At 39.8% G+C, this 18,283-nt stretch overlaps 1 protein-coding gene across 1 annotated transcript in view; it reads left to right on the top strand.

The window, feature by feature from the left end:
- Nucleotides 1–18,283, top strand: part of LOC121453240 (calcium/calmodulin-dependent protein kinase type IV-like) — a 236,453-nt gene that overhangs the window by 104,116 nt on the left and 114,054 nt on the right. Inside the window, exon 2 of the mRNA XM_041659776.1 lies at nucleotides 12,600–12,678. Coding sequence (XP_041515710.1) covers nucleotides 12,600–12,678 — 79 coding nt within the window. The remainder of the gene's footprint in view (nucleotides 1–12,599; nucleotides 12,679–18,283) is intronic.

Genomic DNA, 18,283 nt, shown 5'->3' with positions numbered 1-18,283 from the left:
GCACAATGTTTTGATATAATGTAATTATAACTCATGCCTCAAAATTCTCTCTCCTTCAGAAACAATAACAGATGGCTGTTGATGTTTCAAAGGCTGCCTGGAAGCCAAGGGGAATTTGCTATTTCTACTCTCGTGATATTTTATTTGCTAATCTCCTTCAATCACAAAGTTTGTTAGCATCTGTAATTTGCTCTTAGTAAGTGCCTAAAGAATAAACATAATTTTCTCTTTTGCAAAAGTAATATCTGATTTAAATATTTAGATATCTCAATAAGGTGATTAAAATTAAGACTACAGGGAAGGGTTTCTGATCTTGGCAGTGGGGGAGTACCAGGTACTATATTGACTTTTCTTGGGTAAACAATCTAAGAAGGCACTGAGCAGGGGATGATGGAGGTCTGAGGTTCTTGATGAAGGTTCACACAAGAGTCCCACATTCACTTTGGCTATCAAACAGGGAGTGATGGATGGGAGGTTTTATGATACCAAGCAGCAATAACCACAGGGAGACAGAATGATAACAGAGGGTAAGTAGGCAAGTGCTATTGAAAGACATTTCTGGATAAGCGAAGGTAGTCAGATGTCACTGAGTATCTCAGATACTCGATCGGGACTTCAAAAGGAACACACTTTAGGAGCAAGGGTTAAAACCTAGAGGGAGAAACACGGCATGGGATCAAGACTCAACTAGAGAGGTCACTGCTTTGAGTACAAGAGTATTGGACACCTATTCTAGGATACAAGATGAGCCAGGTTAGAAACCAAAGATGCCCGCCCGATACAGCCGATGTACCGCCGTCAGTTGACATGCGCGTGGGCCGATGCCCGAAGCGCTGAGCATAGTTGTGAGCCAAGAGGACAGAAGACGGTGGAGCAGCACGCTTGATGCTCTGCGAGGAGAAAGGAGAAACCCGTCAGCCCGGAGTTCTGTGTTTAGCGAAAATAGGAGTTTAGAAGTGTGAGTATAGCTCAGTAGGTGAGTGCTTGCCACAGAAGCAGGAGTTCAATCCCCACAACTCACTGAGAACGCCAGGTATGGCGGCATGCACCTGTGAACCTGGTTCTTGGCCTCAGCCACAGGCCCAGACCCCGGGCCCTGTCTCAAAATCAGGTGACTGACGCCTAAAGAGAACAACACCAAAGGCTGCCCAGAAGTTTTCACACTTATGCATGTCCTCCTGCATGTGTGCCAGCACATACTTGTGCGCGCGTGCGCACACACACACACACACACACACGAATAAAGACAATGAGAATAAAATAAATGAATGCTGAGGTAATCTGTCATTTACATACATGGATCAGAAGAATGCTAAAGAGGTTTTTAGTTTAATATAAAATAATACTGGATATAAACTCAGATTTATAGGAATATATGAAGAAGCATCATAGAAAGGACTTGTTTTATTTATTCTTGCTGACTCTTTTAAGAAGGATCAAATAATTGAAGTATATTATATAGTATTTTAATAAATACAGTATAAAATATATCATTATAACATCCCTAAGGAGAGAGGAGGAAAGGTGGTAGAAGTATCACTTTTTTTTTTTTTGATTTTTCGAGACAGGGTTTCTCCGTAGCTTTTGGTTCCTGTCCTGGAACTAGCTCTTGTAGACCGGCTTTTTTTTTTTTTAAGATTCTATGTTTATATATGAGCAAGCTGTAATAAATTAGTAAAAGTGCTGTAACTCTGAGAGTGGTCCTTAGCAGAATAAGGCACTGATGTGCTTTAGCAGCCAAGACAGTGATGAAATAGAATATTGAAAAATAAACTATTAAAGTATTTACTATTTACCTAGTTTAAATGACAGTAGAAAGTGAAGAAAAGAGAACATCAAAAAGAAGGAAGAAGTTTATTATTATTATTAAAGAAAGAAAATTTATCTATTTGTGGTAGCACATGCGAGAGAGATTGCCCCCCCCCCCCCCATCAATGCCTGGGCAGGTAGGAGAGCTGGCCCTGTGGTCATAAGAGTGAGAGAGGCATCCCTGTTAGTGCAGGTGTGGGTGAGCCTGCCCCGAAGTTGTGACATGGGAGAGCTGTCCCCATTTCCCATCTGGTAGACCAACCCTACAGCTGTTTAGGCTTGTGACTTGGCCTGCGTTAAATCTACCTCGTCTATGACCTGCTGGAGTATGTGAAGGAAGCTGACCCATAGACTTAAGATCCCCACAACACAGGGCATCAACAGGATAGCCAGGAAGAGTTCTAGTGAAGGTCCAGCATCGATGGTATGGTAGAAACCAGAGGCCTCAAACCAGACCAATGACTCTCTGCAATGAACACTTGCAAGTAAAGATTTTGGACAAAGGGCTCTACGTTGTGACTTACTTTGTCATATTGCAGCTTCCATGACAAGATTTTAAATTTTTCCTCTGTTCTTTTAAAACAAATTTCCCTTTTTTTAATCTTAAATTTTGTTTTATTTGGGTTGGGGTGCAGGGGCAAAGGGCGTATGTCAAGGGACACGGGTATGAATGGGATCAAGAACATGATGTAAAAGATGCACAGAATAAATAAAAAGTGAAGAGAATTTAAAAATTAAGTAATTGAGGGGAAGCAGTTTTAAAAAAAAACAAAACTCTGTCCTTTGACATAATAAATGGAAATTGCAGACCACCAGCAAAGTGATTTAGAACACAGGAAATAAACAACAACAACAACAACAACAAAAAAGCAGACTGCAATGGTAGAAAGGAGAGAGGGGCTCCCGTTGGATCTCACATACACTCAGATGATGTTGACAGCAGTGAATACTAACCCAAATGGGCTTGCTTGATATCTGTTAGCATCGGCCTCTTTTAAAAAGTATGTATTTACATATTCTTTTATTTCCATACCATATATACGTTCACTAAGGGCCAAAACCATCCTTTTGTTCCGTTACATTCCCTATATAGTGGTTATGCATTTTTGCTTTATTTATTTATTTATTTATTTATTTGTGTGTGCATGCCTGAACATTTGTGTATGTCAGAGCTCACACACATTTGTGTGGAGATTAGAGACAGACTTGGGAGTTCGTTCATGCATTCCATCGTGTTGGTTCTGGGGACTGAACTCAGTCTGTCGGGCTTGGCAGCAAGTACCTTTAGCCTCTGAGCCATCTCCCTGGCCTCCATTAGTTCTACATTTTTGTTTATTTGGGTAGGGTTGGTACATTTTAATTGAGTTAAACCTACTCCATTTTGAGAGCAAGCAGTGACTTCAGATGCTTTTGAAGATATGAAAAAATATTCTCATTCCCACACAAACTTAAGAATCATATTTACACTCTAACAAGTTCAATTTTAAAAATGAAGTGAACTACAATGAAGTAGCTTTTATAGTCTTTGAGAATAATTGTATTTCCTACTTGGTCATATTTGGAAATGCAAACTTGAAGTCTTGGAGAGCGATTTCTGTGAATGGTAGCGTGTTACCGGACTTCTCTTGTTCTCCTGACCCTGGGAGAGGCCTTGTGCATTTTCTGGTCAGCCTGACCCTGGGAGAGGGCTTGCACAGTTGCTGGTCTGCCTGACACTGGGAGATACCTTGTGCAGTTTCTGGTCAGCCTGACCCTGGGAGAGGCCTTGCACAGTTCCTTGTCCTCCTGACCCTGACTGGTCTTGTTCTCCTGACACTGGAAGAGGTCTTGTGCAGTTCTTGGTCTGCCTGACATTCAGAGATTGCTTTCCAAATCAAAATCTTTGTCTAATGCAGAATAAAGGTGTATTATCATTATGTATCATTAGAAAGTTAGAATTGAATTATGAAGAAAATATTACCAGTATATCCACTAAATGTTTGAGGTAGACGAATAAGTCAACCATGGTTGCTTCTTTCAGTAACATCAATGAAATGTATCTCAGCAGCAAAATACGAAAACATCTCTGCCTTTCATTTCATTGAAAAAATGTAAATTGTGGACTGAGATATTGCATGATTGACATCTTTAACAAATGATAAATGGTATTCAGAACTGTTGAATATTGTTTATTAATGTTAATGAGCATAAGTAAAGATGTGGAGGTTGCATCGCCTATAAATTAAATACCTTATAGTAAATGGTTGGTATTGAATGGTAGGAAGTAATGGGGTAAAGGTGAATGACAGAGTTATAATTATATGAGATCTCATACTGTGTTAGGACATTAAACATTTGATCGAGAATTCAGCTTTGGATGTTCTTTCTGCATGCACACAACTGCACACAGGGAAAAGGAAGCAAATGACTTAGAAGAAGTTGTAATAGCTGTGCAAATGGCCAACAGCATGAGGCACTGAGTGGTCCGATACAAAGTGAAGGACTTGTAAGAATGTCACAGCTTTATTCCACAAGTTCTGTCTTGCCACATGCTCCTTTGTGGTGGAGAAGATTCAAGGCTGCTTCCTCTCTAGTGCCTGGTATTGAGCGCTTCCATTTCAGAGCCTCTGGGCTTTTACTTTCCTTAAGGATGAGGGCCTCAGTCATTTCTTTATTTCAAATAAGAAGAATTGCTTCTAAAGAGTCTTTTGAAGGGATCCAGGCATCGAGATGAGCTGTAGGAAGTCCTACAGCCAGTAGTTACCTGCCCACTGGGGCGTGGCCTCTTATACTACTTATGCCGATGTAGAGCATGCGTCCTAACTGTCTATTTTCTCAATTCTGAGCTAGTGTGGGATTTCTTTTAAGCATCCTTCACCAGAGATGAACTTTAGTAACCAGATGTGGATGGGAAACTTCTTGGAGAGATGAGTAAGCTGTCCAGCAAGGGTTTGGAATGTGGAGCCACTGGCTCCTGCTGCTGACCTAGGGAAGCCAGTAGAGTAAGGAAGAAGTCTTGAAGGAGAGTGAGGTCAGGAATTATACCTGCAAGGCAGTGGGTGGAGTCAGATGGCATCAGGATGAAGCAATAACTAGGGAAGTCACTAGGCAGACGGCTGGAAGAGTCAGGATGAGACATCAAGTAGAACGCAAGCTGCCATGAAATGAGGGATGGGATCCCGGGAGGAGACAAGATGTACATGAACTTGAGAATGGGAGTGTATTTGCAGAAACACTCTGATGCCGAGCTTATCAAACCTTGAGCTTGGGGGTGTCCTAGGGTTTGGGCATCAACATTGTTCTCTGATGTGGAGTTTTTGAGATTTACTGTGAGGCTGTAATAGCTGATTCACCTGGAGCACTTCCAGAAGACGTCAGCCTCTACATTGTGGCCACGAACATGACAGCCTCTCAATTCTGGCATCCACTTCAGTTGTAGACTGAAAATGCCCACAGAGAGTAAATTGTTTGAACATTTTTATCATTCATTCTTCTTCTGTGGGGTAGTGTTTTGTTTTGCTTTTGGCATTGGTGCTGGAAGAATACCTTGAAGCGCGGTGGGTAGAGAGCATTGAGGAGCCGTGACACAGTCAGGGAAGGCGAAGTTCATTTTAATGTGAATTTCAAAAGAAATTAAGAAAAAATACCAATAAAACCACCTTGTTCAAAGATGAGATAAAACATCCAATTACGAATATATAGCCTGTAACATTCAGCCTATCCTATTTTCACTTATGATAACTGATAGAAGAATAGAAAAAAGTAAGAGAAAGTGATTTTCAAAACTCACCCAAAATTTATGAAAAATTGAAAAAGTTACCAATTGAAAACTCACTACTTCTCAATAATTCATAGAGAAGTAAGTCTATTAAATAGCATGGATTGCTCAATTTTTCTAACCATATTGAATTAACTCAACAACAATTTTAATTTATAAATAGTTTTTGGCAAAAGCTTTTAAAATATTTCAACAAAATCTCAATATACAAATATATAATCAACAGCTTTTAAGTCTAGGATTACAATTAAAAATAGTTAAGCTAGATTTATGCAAAATAATTTGCTTCACTAATTTCTCCAAAATATAGTGTAGATTAGTTGCCAAAATCAAATGACTAACTTAAATGTGTGAATATGAAAATGGAACATCATTTTAATATGTTTATACACAAATTATTTTAATGTAGAAATCACGACAGGGCTACAGATGCAGCTAAGTTGGTAATGCAATGGCTGTGCAAACTCGATGACCTGAGTTCAGTCTTCCAGAACCGGTCTAAAAGCTGAGCCCGGCCGGGTGGTGGTGGCACATGCCTTTAATCCTAGCACTTAGGAGGCAGAGACAGGTGACTCTCTGAGAGTTCGAGGGTAGCCTGGTCTACCAAGTGAGTTCCAGGACAGTCTCCAAAGCTACAGAGAAACCCTGTCTCAAACAAAACAAAACAACAATAACAACAAAACCCCAAGCAAACAGAAGCTGAGCCTGGCATCTAGGGCTGTACTTCCAGCACCAGTGGGGCAGAAACCAGACGACTCCCGCCGGGCCCTGCTGGTGAGCTAATCTAGCGGAATCAGTGAGCTCCAAGTTTAGCAAGAGACCCCATGTCATAAAGTACGATAGTGAAAGAGGAAAACACCTGTCATCAAGCTCTGGTCTCCACATGCACAAACACACACACTCACAAGTATACACACGTGTACACAGTCACTCCCATGCACGTGCATGTGAATATATTGTACAAACATATATAAACACATAAAAAAACACATGCATTTAAAAAGACATCGACAATACATTTTATCACAGAAAGCATAGAGTAGTGTTACGGCTTCATTCCTCCATAGGGAACTGTCCAGTGATCCCCGAGATCCAAAGGAAACGAGGTGACTATAGATCTGAAGACACCGTCGTACGATTCAACAAAAAGGTGCTTCATTGTTCTTGTCTGCTCACACACAGTCCTTACAAAATGACCACGGAGGCCAGAAGCTGTTCAAGTGAGCATTTCTTTAACTGCCTCGATAGTGATGAAACCCAGTGCCCTTTAGAGCCTGGGCCTGTCTGTTGCTTTCACTCTGGGTTTCTTGACCATGAGTTTCAGAAGAATTACTTAGAGTTAGAGTTTCATCTCGGGTGATGGTTATCATCATGCACATACCAAGGTTTAAAAAATTACAACACAGGCAGTTCTATACTTTCCATTAAAGAGTAGGCAGTCCAGCCTGTAATAGGTTTAGCAAATTATGAATAGTATAATGACAGTACTCTATATAATCCACCTAATTATGCCATGTAATATGCATTATACATATGTACAGCCTCTTATTGCTCGACTAGAGCCACTGGGAACATCTGGGCCGATTTAAGATGTGAGGGAAGAGCTTGAGATGGAATACTTGCCTGAAGATGTTTCAAGTTGAAGTCCTATCCATCAGTCACTGCCCCGTGCTCCTCACACCATTACATAGGGAAAGCATCCTTTTCCCATCACTTTTCTTTAACAGCCTCTTTTTCTGGTTTCCCCTCCTTAGTCTCACCCCTTGGTTATTTTCACTTTTTTCCTATTTGAAATTTAAAAAGGGTTTTCTTTTTCCTGCAAATGAAATCTGGGCATTTTGATATAACTGTCCAGCTGCTCTCTGAGAGTTGGAAAAGCGGTTGCATCTCCAAGGATCAGGTGCTCAGATCTGAGCCTTCGGATCCGTTCTCATTCAAACCACTACAGTAGCCAAGCAAAAGGGCAATGGGATGTGCTGTTTTGGAGAAGTCTGTGGTTGATTACAACTCTGACAAAATTTGTAGGGAAGCATCCCACACCTCAGTAACCCATGCCTTCTGGAACCAACACTGCGCACCTCTGCAGGGCATTTCATAGGAACTCTTTCCAAGTTGTGGTTTTAAATTAGCTTACCAACTAGGGGTTTCTGTAAGGCTTTTTCATAGAGCCTTCGATGCGTCCAATTTTGGAGCACAAGTGGAAGCCAGGAAACTAGAATGGGGCCTTCCTACCAGGGAAGGGAGAGTAGTAGACTGTAAGTAAAACAGAAAGCAGTGATACAGGACCCTGAGGACTGAGTATCTGAAGCAGGGCTGGGTGTGAGAGCAGGGATGGGGAAGTCACAGTGAAGAGGAGAGCTAACCCAACTGGAGGTGACGTCCTGCTATCTCACAACCCAAATTAAAGGAAACTTTTTATTTTTAAACTTAAAAAAAAAAAAACAAACTGAATTTGCCAGGTGGTGGTGGCGCACGCCTTTAATCCCAGCACTAGGGAGGCAGAGGCAGGTGGATCTCTGTGAGTTCTTGGCCAGCCTGGTCTATAAGAGCTATTTCCAGGACAGGCTCCAAAGCTACAGAGAAACCCTGTCTCAAAAAAAAAAAAATTAAAAAAAACCTGAACTTTTTTTCATACAGTGTATTTGATCATGATTTTCTTGTCCCTCAGCTCCTTCTAAGTTCTCTCCCTCTCCACCTCCCTAGCCCCTAACTTTATGTTCTTTTATTCTCTCTCTTAAAAGAAAACAAACAAAACAAAGCAGACAAGAGTGATTCGTATCCCTGAGACTCCATTGGAGAATGGTTATCAATTGGGCATAGCTGGGTTATGGATGTGGGTTTGTGTCCACATCTGCTCTCAGCTCTGGGACCCACAGAGCCATACAGGCCCTGTGCATGCTGTCTCCGTCTCTGTGAATTCATGCGTGTGCCGGTCCTGCAGAGCCAGGCCCCTTGCTCAGCAGCACATGACCAACACTAAAGAACTCAGGAGGGGCTGGAGAGATGGCTCAGCGGTTAAGAGCATTGCCTGCTCTTCCAAAGGTCCTGAGTTCAATTCCCAGCAACCACATGGTGGCTCACAACCATCTGTAATGAGGTCTGGTGCCCTCTTCTGGCCTGCAGGAATACATGCAGACAAAATATTGCATACATAATAAGTAAATATTTTAAAAAAAAAACTCATGACATCTTTGTACATTCTTTGCCTTATAAATTTTGACAGGCATTTTCCCCTTTGCTTTCTTTTTTCTTACTTATAAGTCCTTTGCATAGACATTACAGCTTTCAGTTTTGTGTTTTTAGGGGATTCTTCTGCATATGAACATGCGTGTCTCTGTGTCCACATACGTCTCTTCTGCTTTTCCTGTGACCCGTTTTCTTCTCTTTGGTTTTTTTCTAGTCCAGTTTGTTTGTTTTTTCTTTTATCTTGTGTTATTATTATTCTTTAGATGCCCGTTTTCTAACGTGAGATAGAAAGGGTGTAGAATCTGTTGGGAAGGAAGATGGGGGATGTTTTTGGTAGTTGGGGGAGGGGAGACCATGGCTAGAATACATTGTATGGAAAAATATTTTCAACAAAAGAAAGAAAAGAGAACACACAAACAAAGGAAACACACATACATACACTATGAAAATGAATACAAAATAAAATAACAAAATTAAGAAACATTACAAAAATAGCCCCACAGAAAAACACAAATGAAATTTAAATAAACAAGCAAAAGAACAATAAGATTAAAAAAAAACTGCCAAAAAAAAAAGCAAAAATGAGATATAGTCTACAAAAACACCATTGTTTGTTTCATGTTAGCCAGCCACTCCTGGTGTGGAGTCTGCCCTAAAGTGTGGTTAATCTAGCCCGAGTTAGGGTTTCTGCTGCTGGGAAGAGACACTATGACATCAGCCACCTTACAAAGGAAAACATTTAATTGGGGCTGGCTTACAGTTCAGAGGTTTAGTCTATTGCTGTCATAGCAGGAAGCATGATGGCATGCAGACATGGTGCTGGAGAAGGAGCCAAGAGTTGTACGTCTGGATCTCTGAGTCAGCAGACAGGAGAGAGAGAGAGAGAGAGAGAGAGAGAGAGAGAGAGAGAGAGAGAGCGCCAGCCACTGGGCCTGACTTAAGCTCCTGAAACCTCAAGTCCACCCCAGGGACATACTTCCTCCAATAAGGCCAAATCTACCCCAATAAGGCTATGAGTCCTAATCTTTTCAAATAATGCCACTACCTGTAAGCCTATGGGGGCCATTTTCATCCCAGCTACTACACCCAGTGCGACTTCATTGGTAAAAGTAACTTTTAAAGGGTCTTTTCTTTAAAGCATTGAAGCAACTGACTGTCCACAACAGAGCCCTTCTTGTGATCCCAGTAAAGAACTGGGACAGTTGGTGGCTTTTAGGGGAGAGAAAGTTGAGAAATACTGGATTTGATCCATCTTTTTGATAAAGGCCATTTTGACGGGTAGAGCCTGGCGTCCTGTTTGTTTGCCTTTGCTATTTCTGATGGATTAGTGGTGTGGAATACCTACTGAGCTGAGCCGTGGCATGTCTGCTTTCAAGAAATGTCCACTCCCTTTCCACTGTGTGAATATGTGTATTTGCTTTCCTATTATTGACTTGTTTGAGTCCCTTACATATTTTTGGATATTTACCTCTCATCAGATATGTTTTATAAATATTTTCTCCCATTCCATTGTTTTTTATAAGCATCTCTTTTTGGGAAGATGATTCTTTCTCTGAACTGTTTTTATACTGATAGATGAAGTCTTCATGTACACACAAAACTATTTCTGTATATTTTTGTATTCTGTTCTTTTTGTCATTTTCTATAAATACAAGCTAGCTTAATTTAGTTGGAAATGTCACTCATATATTCTGTATCCTTGGCAAAAGTTTGCTACATTTTCTGCCAGTTGCTGAGAGTATGCTCAGACTCCATGTATGCTTATGGATATTCTTACTTCTTCCAGCTCTATGTATGAGCATCATGTATCATGAGCTTCATGTGTCTTAGAGATCTGTTGGGATATGCATGCACATTTGTGCATACTTTGGTAACTTAGGGAATCTGACCTTTCAAAACTTAGTAGTATTCCCCTACTGATTTTCTGAGATTCACTTTTATGTAAATGTAGGTGTTTTCTTTCATTAAAGCTCTGCATATATGTTTTATTGGTCATTTTATTATTTTGACCTACATTTCCCTTTATCCATAAATGGATTTTGTTTATAGTATGCAGTTTAATCCTGGTGTTATGATCCAATACAATGAATGAATGAGGTTTTAATTGTTATATTTAGTTTAAATTTAGTGTAATTATTTCTACTGAATTTCAACCCACTACATTATAGCTATTTTATTTGTTGAGTCCCTTGGGTTTTTCCCCTTACTTTGCATTTAATTTTGAGTTTTGCATTTATATATTATTAAATTATTATAGTTTTATTTTAAATAATTATTTTAGTCATTGACCTAGGTTATATAGCACACACATTTAATTAATTAGAATCTACCTTTTAAAAATATAATACATAGCACAGAATATGACCCAACTTTATTTTATCTTCACTTATTTCTCCTCTAGAACTCCTTGCATGTATGTATGGTCTCTTAACATCTTTTAAAAATGCAGTAAGACTTAATGTAACTGCTTTGGTGCTCCAGGCCTAACTTCTGTCCGTTGAAAGTTAATTGTACTCAGGCACCTGGCATGTGTTTATTACAATTCTCTGTGCATATGTAGAGTTACAGGACCGTGAGCTGAATATGTCATCAGAAGTCTGTTGTGGAATATTATTTTAAGATGTGTTACATTTGTTTAAGCTGTGGAACATTTGTTTTAGTGATGCGAAGATGTGTTGCGTTCTTTCATATTGCATTTGTTTAACTCTGTGAAGCTGTGTTGCTTTGCCTGCCTAAAACACCTGATTGGTCTAATAAAGAGCTGAACAGTCAATAGCTAGGCTGGAGAGAGAAATAGGTGGGGCTGTCCGGCAGAGAGAATAAATAGGAGGAGAAAGCTGGGATGGGAAGATCAAGAAGTGAAAGAAGGAGAGGACGACTCCATGGGCCAGCCACCAAGCTACACAGCCAGCCATGGAGTAAGAAGTAAAGAAAAGGCATGTAGGAACAGAGAAAGATAAAAGCCCAGAGGCAAAAGATAGATGGGATAATTTACGAAAAGCTGGGTAAAAACAAGTCAAGCTAAGGCTGGGCATTCATAATAAAGAAAAGGCCTCCATGTGACTATCTGGAAGCTGGGTGTTGGGCCCCCAAAAGAGTAAAGAGTAAAAAGCAACCAACTACAGAAGTCCTTCTGCTTGGTCTTCAGAGTCTAAAAGGCTTAATTCAAACTGATCTTACTTTAAGGCATTCCCGTAAGTTCTTTCTCAAAGTTGAAACTTAAACCACTGTGGCCTGTCATGCCCTCCATGTCTCTGTTTTCTTGCTCTCTTGCTTTGTGTGTGGTGTGGGGACGTTCAGACCATGATGATCTCTGTGAAGAACTCCCCTTGATCTCCACACACAGATGGAACTCCAAGCAATCCCTTCTTAGCTCATTCTCCTCAGCAGAATACAAAAGGGCGGTGGGCACTTCCTGAGCTCCTTTAAGGACTTGAAGAAGCCCAGACTGTTCAGTCACTCACGAGAACGCTGAGCTCAGAACCCTCCCCCTGAAGCTTTCTGGTTTATTTCATTCAAATCATGGACTCTTAGGAACCCTGGGACTCCAATGTTTGGCTGTTCTTGAAAAAATATTATTTTCCCTACGACTTGATTTTCTTAAGAGCCCATCAAATGCAATGACCCTGGGTATGATTTTGGCAGCAGCAAGCAAAGCCAGTAAAAATCTTAGAATTTTCTGAGAGATGTCAGTTGTGAGGAAAGAAAGGCCCGTGGCATCTTGGACTAGTATCTAGTTATGAACCCTTGGTAATCATGAGCAAACCTGCAAGAGACACTTTCAAGATTTCCTCTTTAAGTCATGTCCACAGCATAACATTTTCTTTTTGTCTTTTTCCCCCTCAAGGGGTGCTACATCCATTGTGTACAGATGCAAACAGAAGGGGACCCAGAAGCCCTATGCTCTCAAAGTGTTAAAGAAAACAGTAAGTTTATTTCATTATATAATAGTATCTCTGAGAGAATTGAGATGCAAGACATCTGACTCAAAAATCAAAGTGATCACGGAGAAGGCAATTGCTGTCTGATGGAAGCCACGTGAGAGAGACACTGGTTCTTAAACTGGATTTGTGGAAAGGAGGATTGCAAGGAAAAGCATTGGAGCAGGGAAGGAAGTATTGTATTCAGGTGTGCTCATGGGTATATGTGTGTATCTATGGAGTGAGGGCGCCAGATTGCATTTTAATATGCCAGTTCTCTAGTATTAGCACACTAGAGAAGCCTGTGACTTAGAAGAAGATGAAGTGGAACTTGAATGTCTGTGTTTTGAGAGGAATCATCAGCTTCTAATCTGCCTAGGCTTTCTAAGGGTGGGTGTGTTGTAGACGTGCAACTCGACAAATGTTGCTGCTTCCCAGGCTAGACCTTCAAATTTAGACAAGAAGGGAAGCTTTTGTTCTAGAATTTTGCTCCTTTTGCCGAAGCTCATATAGGAGCTAGACAAATGTCCGCCCACATGTGTCTAAGGTTCCTTTGTAACGCTAATGCGAAGACAGAAAGCCTGTGAGGTCACTTGTTGGGTGGTGTCCCTCTGTGACACTCTTTCAGCCTTATAGTTCTTTCTGTTCTTCTCTGTTTATGGGTTATATTCTGCTCATAAAACTACAAAAAGGCAAGACACACTTCATAGCATACTGTTCCTTTGTCAAATTTTATATGAACAGATATGGGAGATGTGTGGACTTCTGAAAACCCGGTTGCAAAGTGTCCCAGAGAAAGATGTGTCAGGCCTTTCAGTGGCAAGGGAGAGGAGGCTTCCTTCTCCAAAAGGCTGCTTGTTTCTCCAGCTGTTATGTGCTGCCCAGGGCAGGGGCATCTACAGTGTCAGGAAGGACGAACTTAACAGTCCAGGATTTTAGCCAACCAGAAACAAAATGACATTCTTACATAGTCTGTTAGAGTCCTAAGCTGTGCAAAAAAAACCAAACAACAACCCCACAGTTAAATTAGAGTAGATAACAATTTAAGTGGCAATTAATGCCTATAAATCTCACACATTAATTTTTTTTGTCATAAAAATCTTCTTAAGTCAATCTCAAATTACAGGGATATTTTAATTAACATTTCTGACTTTTTCTATATCAATTTTTATCATAAAATTTCCTGAACTAAGTATTACTTAAAATTTTTGTAAATATAATTTCCTTTCAAATATCCAATTTTTAAGGAAAGAAAGTAAGTGGTTTTAGTAGTAATCTTACATGTTATAGTTAGAGTTGGTGGCTATGTATTTTCTTACTGGTTAGAATGTTACTAAATTGCCAAGTTATTTCCTTTTTCTTATTTTTACGATTGAGGAAATTTTGAAAAGGGGTGGATAGTATGAAATTCTAGGAAACGACCATTTAAAAATATTTTGTGTGAAGCTGGACATGGTGGTGCACCCCAACACTTAATTTACAGAGTGGGGGTGGTCGCAAGTCAGGCCAGAACGGGCTGCACACTTGCCTGAGATCTGAGAGGTGGGCGGATCTTCCCAAAAGCCCCCCGAGAGCCCGTGGATGGGAACCATGTGTCAGGCGGAGCTGTGAGGCAGATGATGTCAAACACAGTTAGTTTCTGCCGTGCCAAATGGAACGAGGGAAAGACCCCTGGAGGAGCCTTGGCACTGACCGTGACTTAGATGGAATCTTCAGCTTTGTCATTTAGGATTAAACCATGCTTGGAGACGTGTAAATGAGAGAAATAGCAGGCAAAGGCACGAAGAACAAATTGCCTCCAGTGTTTAGTTTCATATAGGTCACGGAGATAGAAGCGTCCCTTTCTAAGGGAAATGAATGGGTTCTAAGGCTCTGTTTGCAGTGCGAAATAATGCAGAGGAAATATTTTCTTAGAACAGTCAGCAAAGGTTTTGTACCTGAGGACAAATAAGATCAGGTTATTCAGAAAGGTTGACTTATTTATGTAATTTCTTATGTCAGGCCACATAAAATTGCCTCAATTAAACAGTTTCTGACCTATAGTTTTGTGTGATTCAGCTAAGAACTATGGTACCACATATAACCTCATTGAATACTTCCTAATATTTTCATATAATGATTAGGCATAAACTTAGGGGGCCTTGAACTTAGTCTGCCTAAAACTGCATCATTTATCTTCCTATCTATCTATCTATCTATCTATCTATCTATCTATCATCTATCTATCATTTATCTATCTATCTATCTCTATCTATCTATCTATCATTTATCTATCATTTATCTATCTCTATCTATCTATCATTTATCTATCATCATTATTATTATCTATCTATCATTTATCTATCATCTATCTATCTTCTCTATCTATCTATCTATCTATCTATCATCTATCTACTATCATCCATCTATGAGTCCATCCATCCATCCATCCATCCACCCACTCACCCACCTACTCTTTCATAATAGAGATAGTGAAACAACTACCAAAATTTGGTGAATATAAATTCATTTTTCTTAGGCCAGGCAGTGATGGTGCACACCTTTAATGCCAGCATTTGGGAGGCAGAGATAGGTGAATCTCTGTAAGTTCGAGGCCAGCCTGGTCTACAAGAGCTAGTTTCAGGGCAGGCTCCAAAACTACAGAGAAACCCAGCCTCGGAAAACCAAAATAAATAAATAAATAAATAAATTTTCTTCAAATATGGAAACTAGATTTTCAAAGCCAAAGTTGTCAGAGATAGTTTTCTCTGAGGCCCTGACTGAGAATCTTCTCCATGCCTCATGCATCTTGCCAGGCTTCTAGAGACAGTAATCCATCCTTGGTGTGCCTCGACTTATAGGTCATCCTTCCAGTTTCTGACCTGATCAGCAAATGCTTGGTTCTCCCAGAGGAATATATACTAAAGCATTGACTCTTATGGGAAATTTCATGTGCTGCTGGTGGCTGATAATCCAAACAGAACAGAGTTAGAACTGACGATAACCACACAATAGATTCTCATGTTTAGACAAATATAATTTTTTCCTAATAAAATATCCTTGTGGGAAATTAGCATGTAATTATATTAAGAAAAACATCTAACTTAACATATATTTTATATGTATCTGAAGCACCATGTACTTTCTATGTCCATTACTAAATTTCAAAGAATTAAAATACATAGAACACATATTTATTAGTGCCACGGTGACCTTAATTTATGTACATGTTAAACAACAAAAAGGTGTGTGAGTTTATAGTGTATGAGAAGAGAGAAGGAAGAAACTCTGGAGCAAAGCATCATTGACTGTTTTCTGTATTGAAAACCACCTGGGCATTTCCGGTAGTCATGGTCATTTTTCTCATGATGGAGTTATAGCATTAATAGAATAAACAGGAGGAGAAAAGGAGTTGGGGTTCTTTTCTGTTTATATATCCCCCATCACCACACACACTTAGTACTGAACATGCTGTGGGGAGGAAGTCCCTTCATTCTGCATGGCTATGACCTTGTTTTTAACCTTTTATTTTGAAGCAGTCTTAGACTCACTGAAAATACCACTTTGCTTCTCATACACACCCCATTGTCTCAGACGTAAGAGCTAACTGGCTTGCAGTTACCATTGAGGTTTTTCCGTGGACTTTGTAAGTCATAAATCAAATATGAAGCAAGAATCTCTCACTGGTAGCAGATGTCTTTACGTTTCTCGACACTTCCTTGCTTTGCAGGCTGTGCAGATACGATTATATTTTGCTTTTCTCTTTGTGTCTGCCAAATAAATTATATGTAAATAGAGACTGAGGTTTGTTTCCTGACCACACCCAAATAATCACACAGAAACTATGTTAATTGCAACATTGTTTGGCCAATAACTCAGGCATATTTCTAGCTAGCTCTTATATCTTAAATTAACCTATTTCTTTTATTTTGTATTTTACCACTAGTCTCATGGTTTGTTACCTCTTGATCCTTGTGTCCCTTTGACTCCGCCTACTCTCTCTATATATATCTCTGTTAGGATTTCCTGCCTGGTTTTACTCTGATAAGCCATTGGCCAACACAGCTTTATTCATTATCCAATAAAAGCAATACATATACAGTAGGACATCCCACATTATAAATATCCTTTGCAACAATAGCAAAGTCACACTCAAGATTTTATGAAAGCAAAGAGATAAATTCAAGTATCAAAATTTGAATATATTGTTAAGTGTAGCGTATTCATCATGGACTGAGTTTTGCTAGCTTAAATTGAATCTCCACTTTCAAATAATAGCACGGGGGCAATGGAATTGTATTTCAGGGGTGCTCCATGTATATGAAAGTTTTATCCTTTAAAAAACATATCTAGGGGGGGCTGGAGAGATGGCTCAGTGGTTAAGAGCATTGCCTGCTCTTCCAAAGGTCATGAGTTCAATTCCCAGCAACCACATGGTGGCTCACAACCATCTGTAATGAGGTTTGGTCTCTTCTTGCAGACACACACACAGACAGAATATTGTACGCATAATAAATAAATATTAAAAAAACATCTAGGGATCTATATGATTCTGTAATGTGTGGCTTGTTTTCAAAATAAATAGCTTGATTATTTAAGAAATTTATGTTCCCTGATGATTTATACTGTCTCTGGAAATTTGGAGACTGATAAGAAAAATTCTAGAAGGGAGATAAAATTTCCAGCTGTGTGGCTCAGCATCTGGGAAGGTTATATTCTTTTAACTGTAAAATCTTTCACTAAATAGCCAGTATCAAGTCTGAGAGTGTGTCTTAGTGTAGGTATTCGGAATACATGGTGTTTTGACTCTCATGAAAAACAGTTATGCAAATGTGTCTGATCATAGACTCCAGAGATAGAGACACTGTCTTTCATCTCTTCACTATATTACTATCTATGTGACTGTTCGTGTCATAAACTACTGCTCAATCTGTCTTTCAGCTGTAAAGTGGGCTTAGGAGCATCTAGCTCACAGTAATCTAGGGAAGATTGAAGTGAGATTTCCCATATTAAATATTTCCCAGCACACAGCAAGCATGTTGCAAATAATGCACATAATTTGAAAGAGTTTGTTGGAGGAAATCCACAAGCATGTTTTATCATAATAGAAGTTAGTGATAGTTCCAACAGTCTCATTAGCTTGATTTGAAACTGAGTGATTTGTGGTGCCTGACTACTTCTGTGTATGTTTGTTTGTTTTAGGACAGGGTACTGTGTAGCTGTGGCTGTCCTTGAACTTCCTATATAGACCAGGCTGGCTTTGAGCTCCCAGAGGATGGCCTGACTCTGGCTCCAGAGAGTTGAGATAAAGGAATGTACCACCATGCCTGGCCATACTGTGTACTTTTTATGAACAAACTTGATTATATCACTTTTGATACATTTAGCATTGCTGCAAAAATGGTATCTTAGTATGGGTTTTATTGCTGTGAAGAGACACTATGACCACAGCAACCCTTATGAAATAACATTTAATTGGGGGTGGCTAACCATTCAGAGGTTTAGTCCATTATTGTCATGTTCAGGAGCATGGTGGCACACAGGCAGACATATTGCTGATGAGGTAGCTGAGAGTTTCACATCTGGATCAGCAGAAAGAGCACGAGCATCACAGGACCAGGCTTGAGCTTCT

The sequence above is a fragment of the Microtus oregoni genome, unplaced genomic scaffold (genome assembly GCF_018167655.1).
Source record: "Microtus oregoni isolate MIOR12 unplaced genomic scaffold, Mior012 000011F_ref0000422, whole genome shotgun sequence".
NCBI lineage: Eukaryota > Metazoa > Chordata > Mammalia > Rodentia > Cricetidae > Microtus > Microtus oregoni.
Note: the sequence above shows the minus strand (reverse complement) of the source record. Positions and strands in the feature narration are given on the sequence as shown.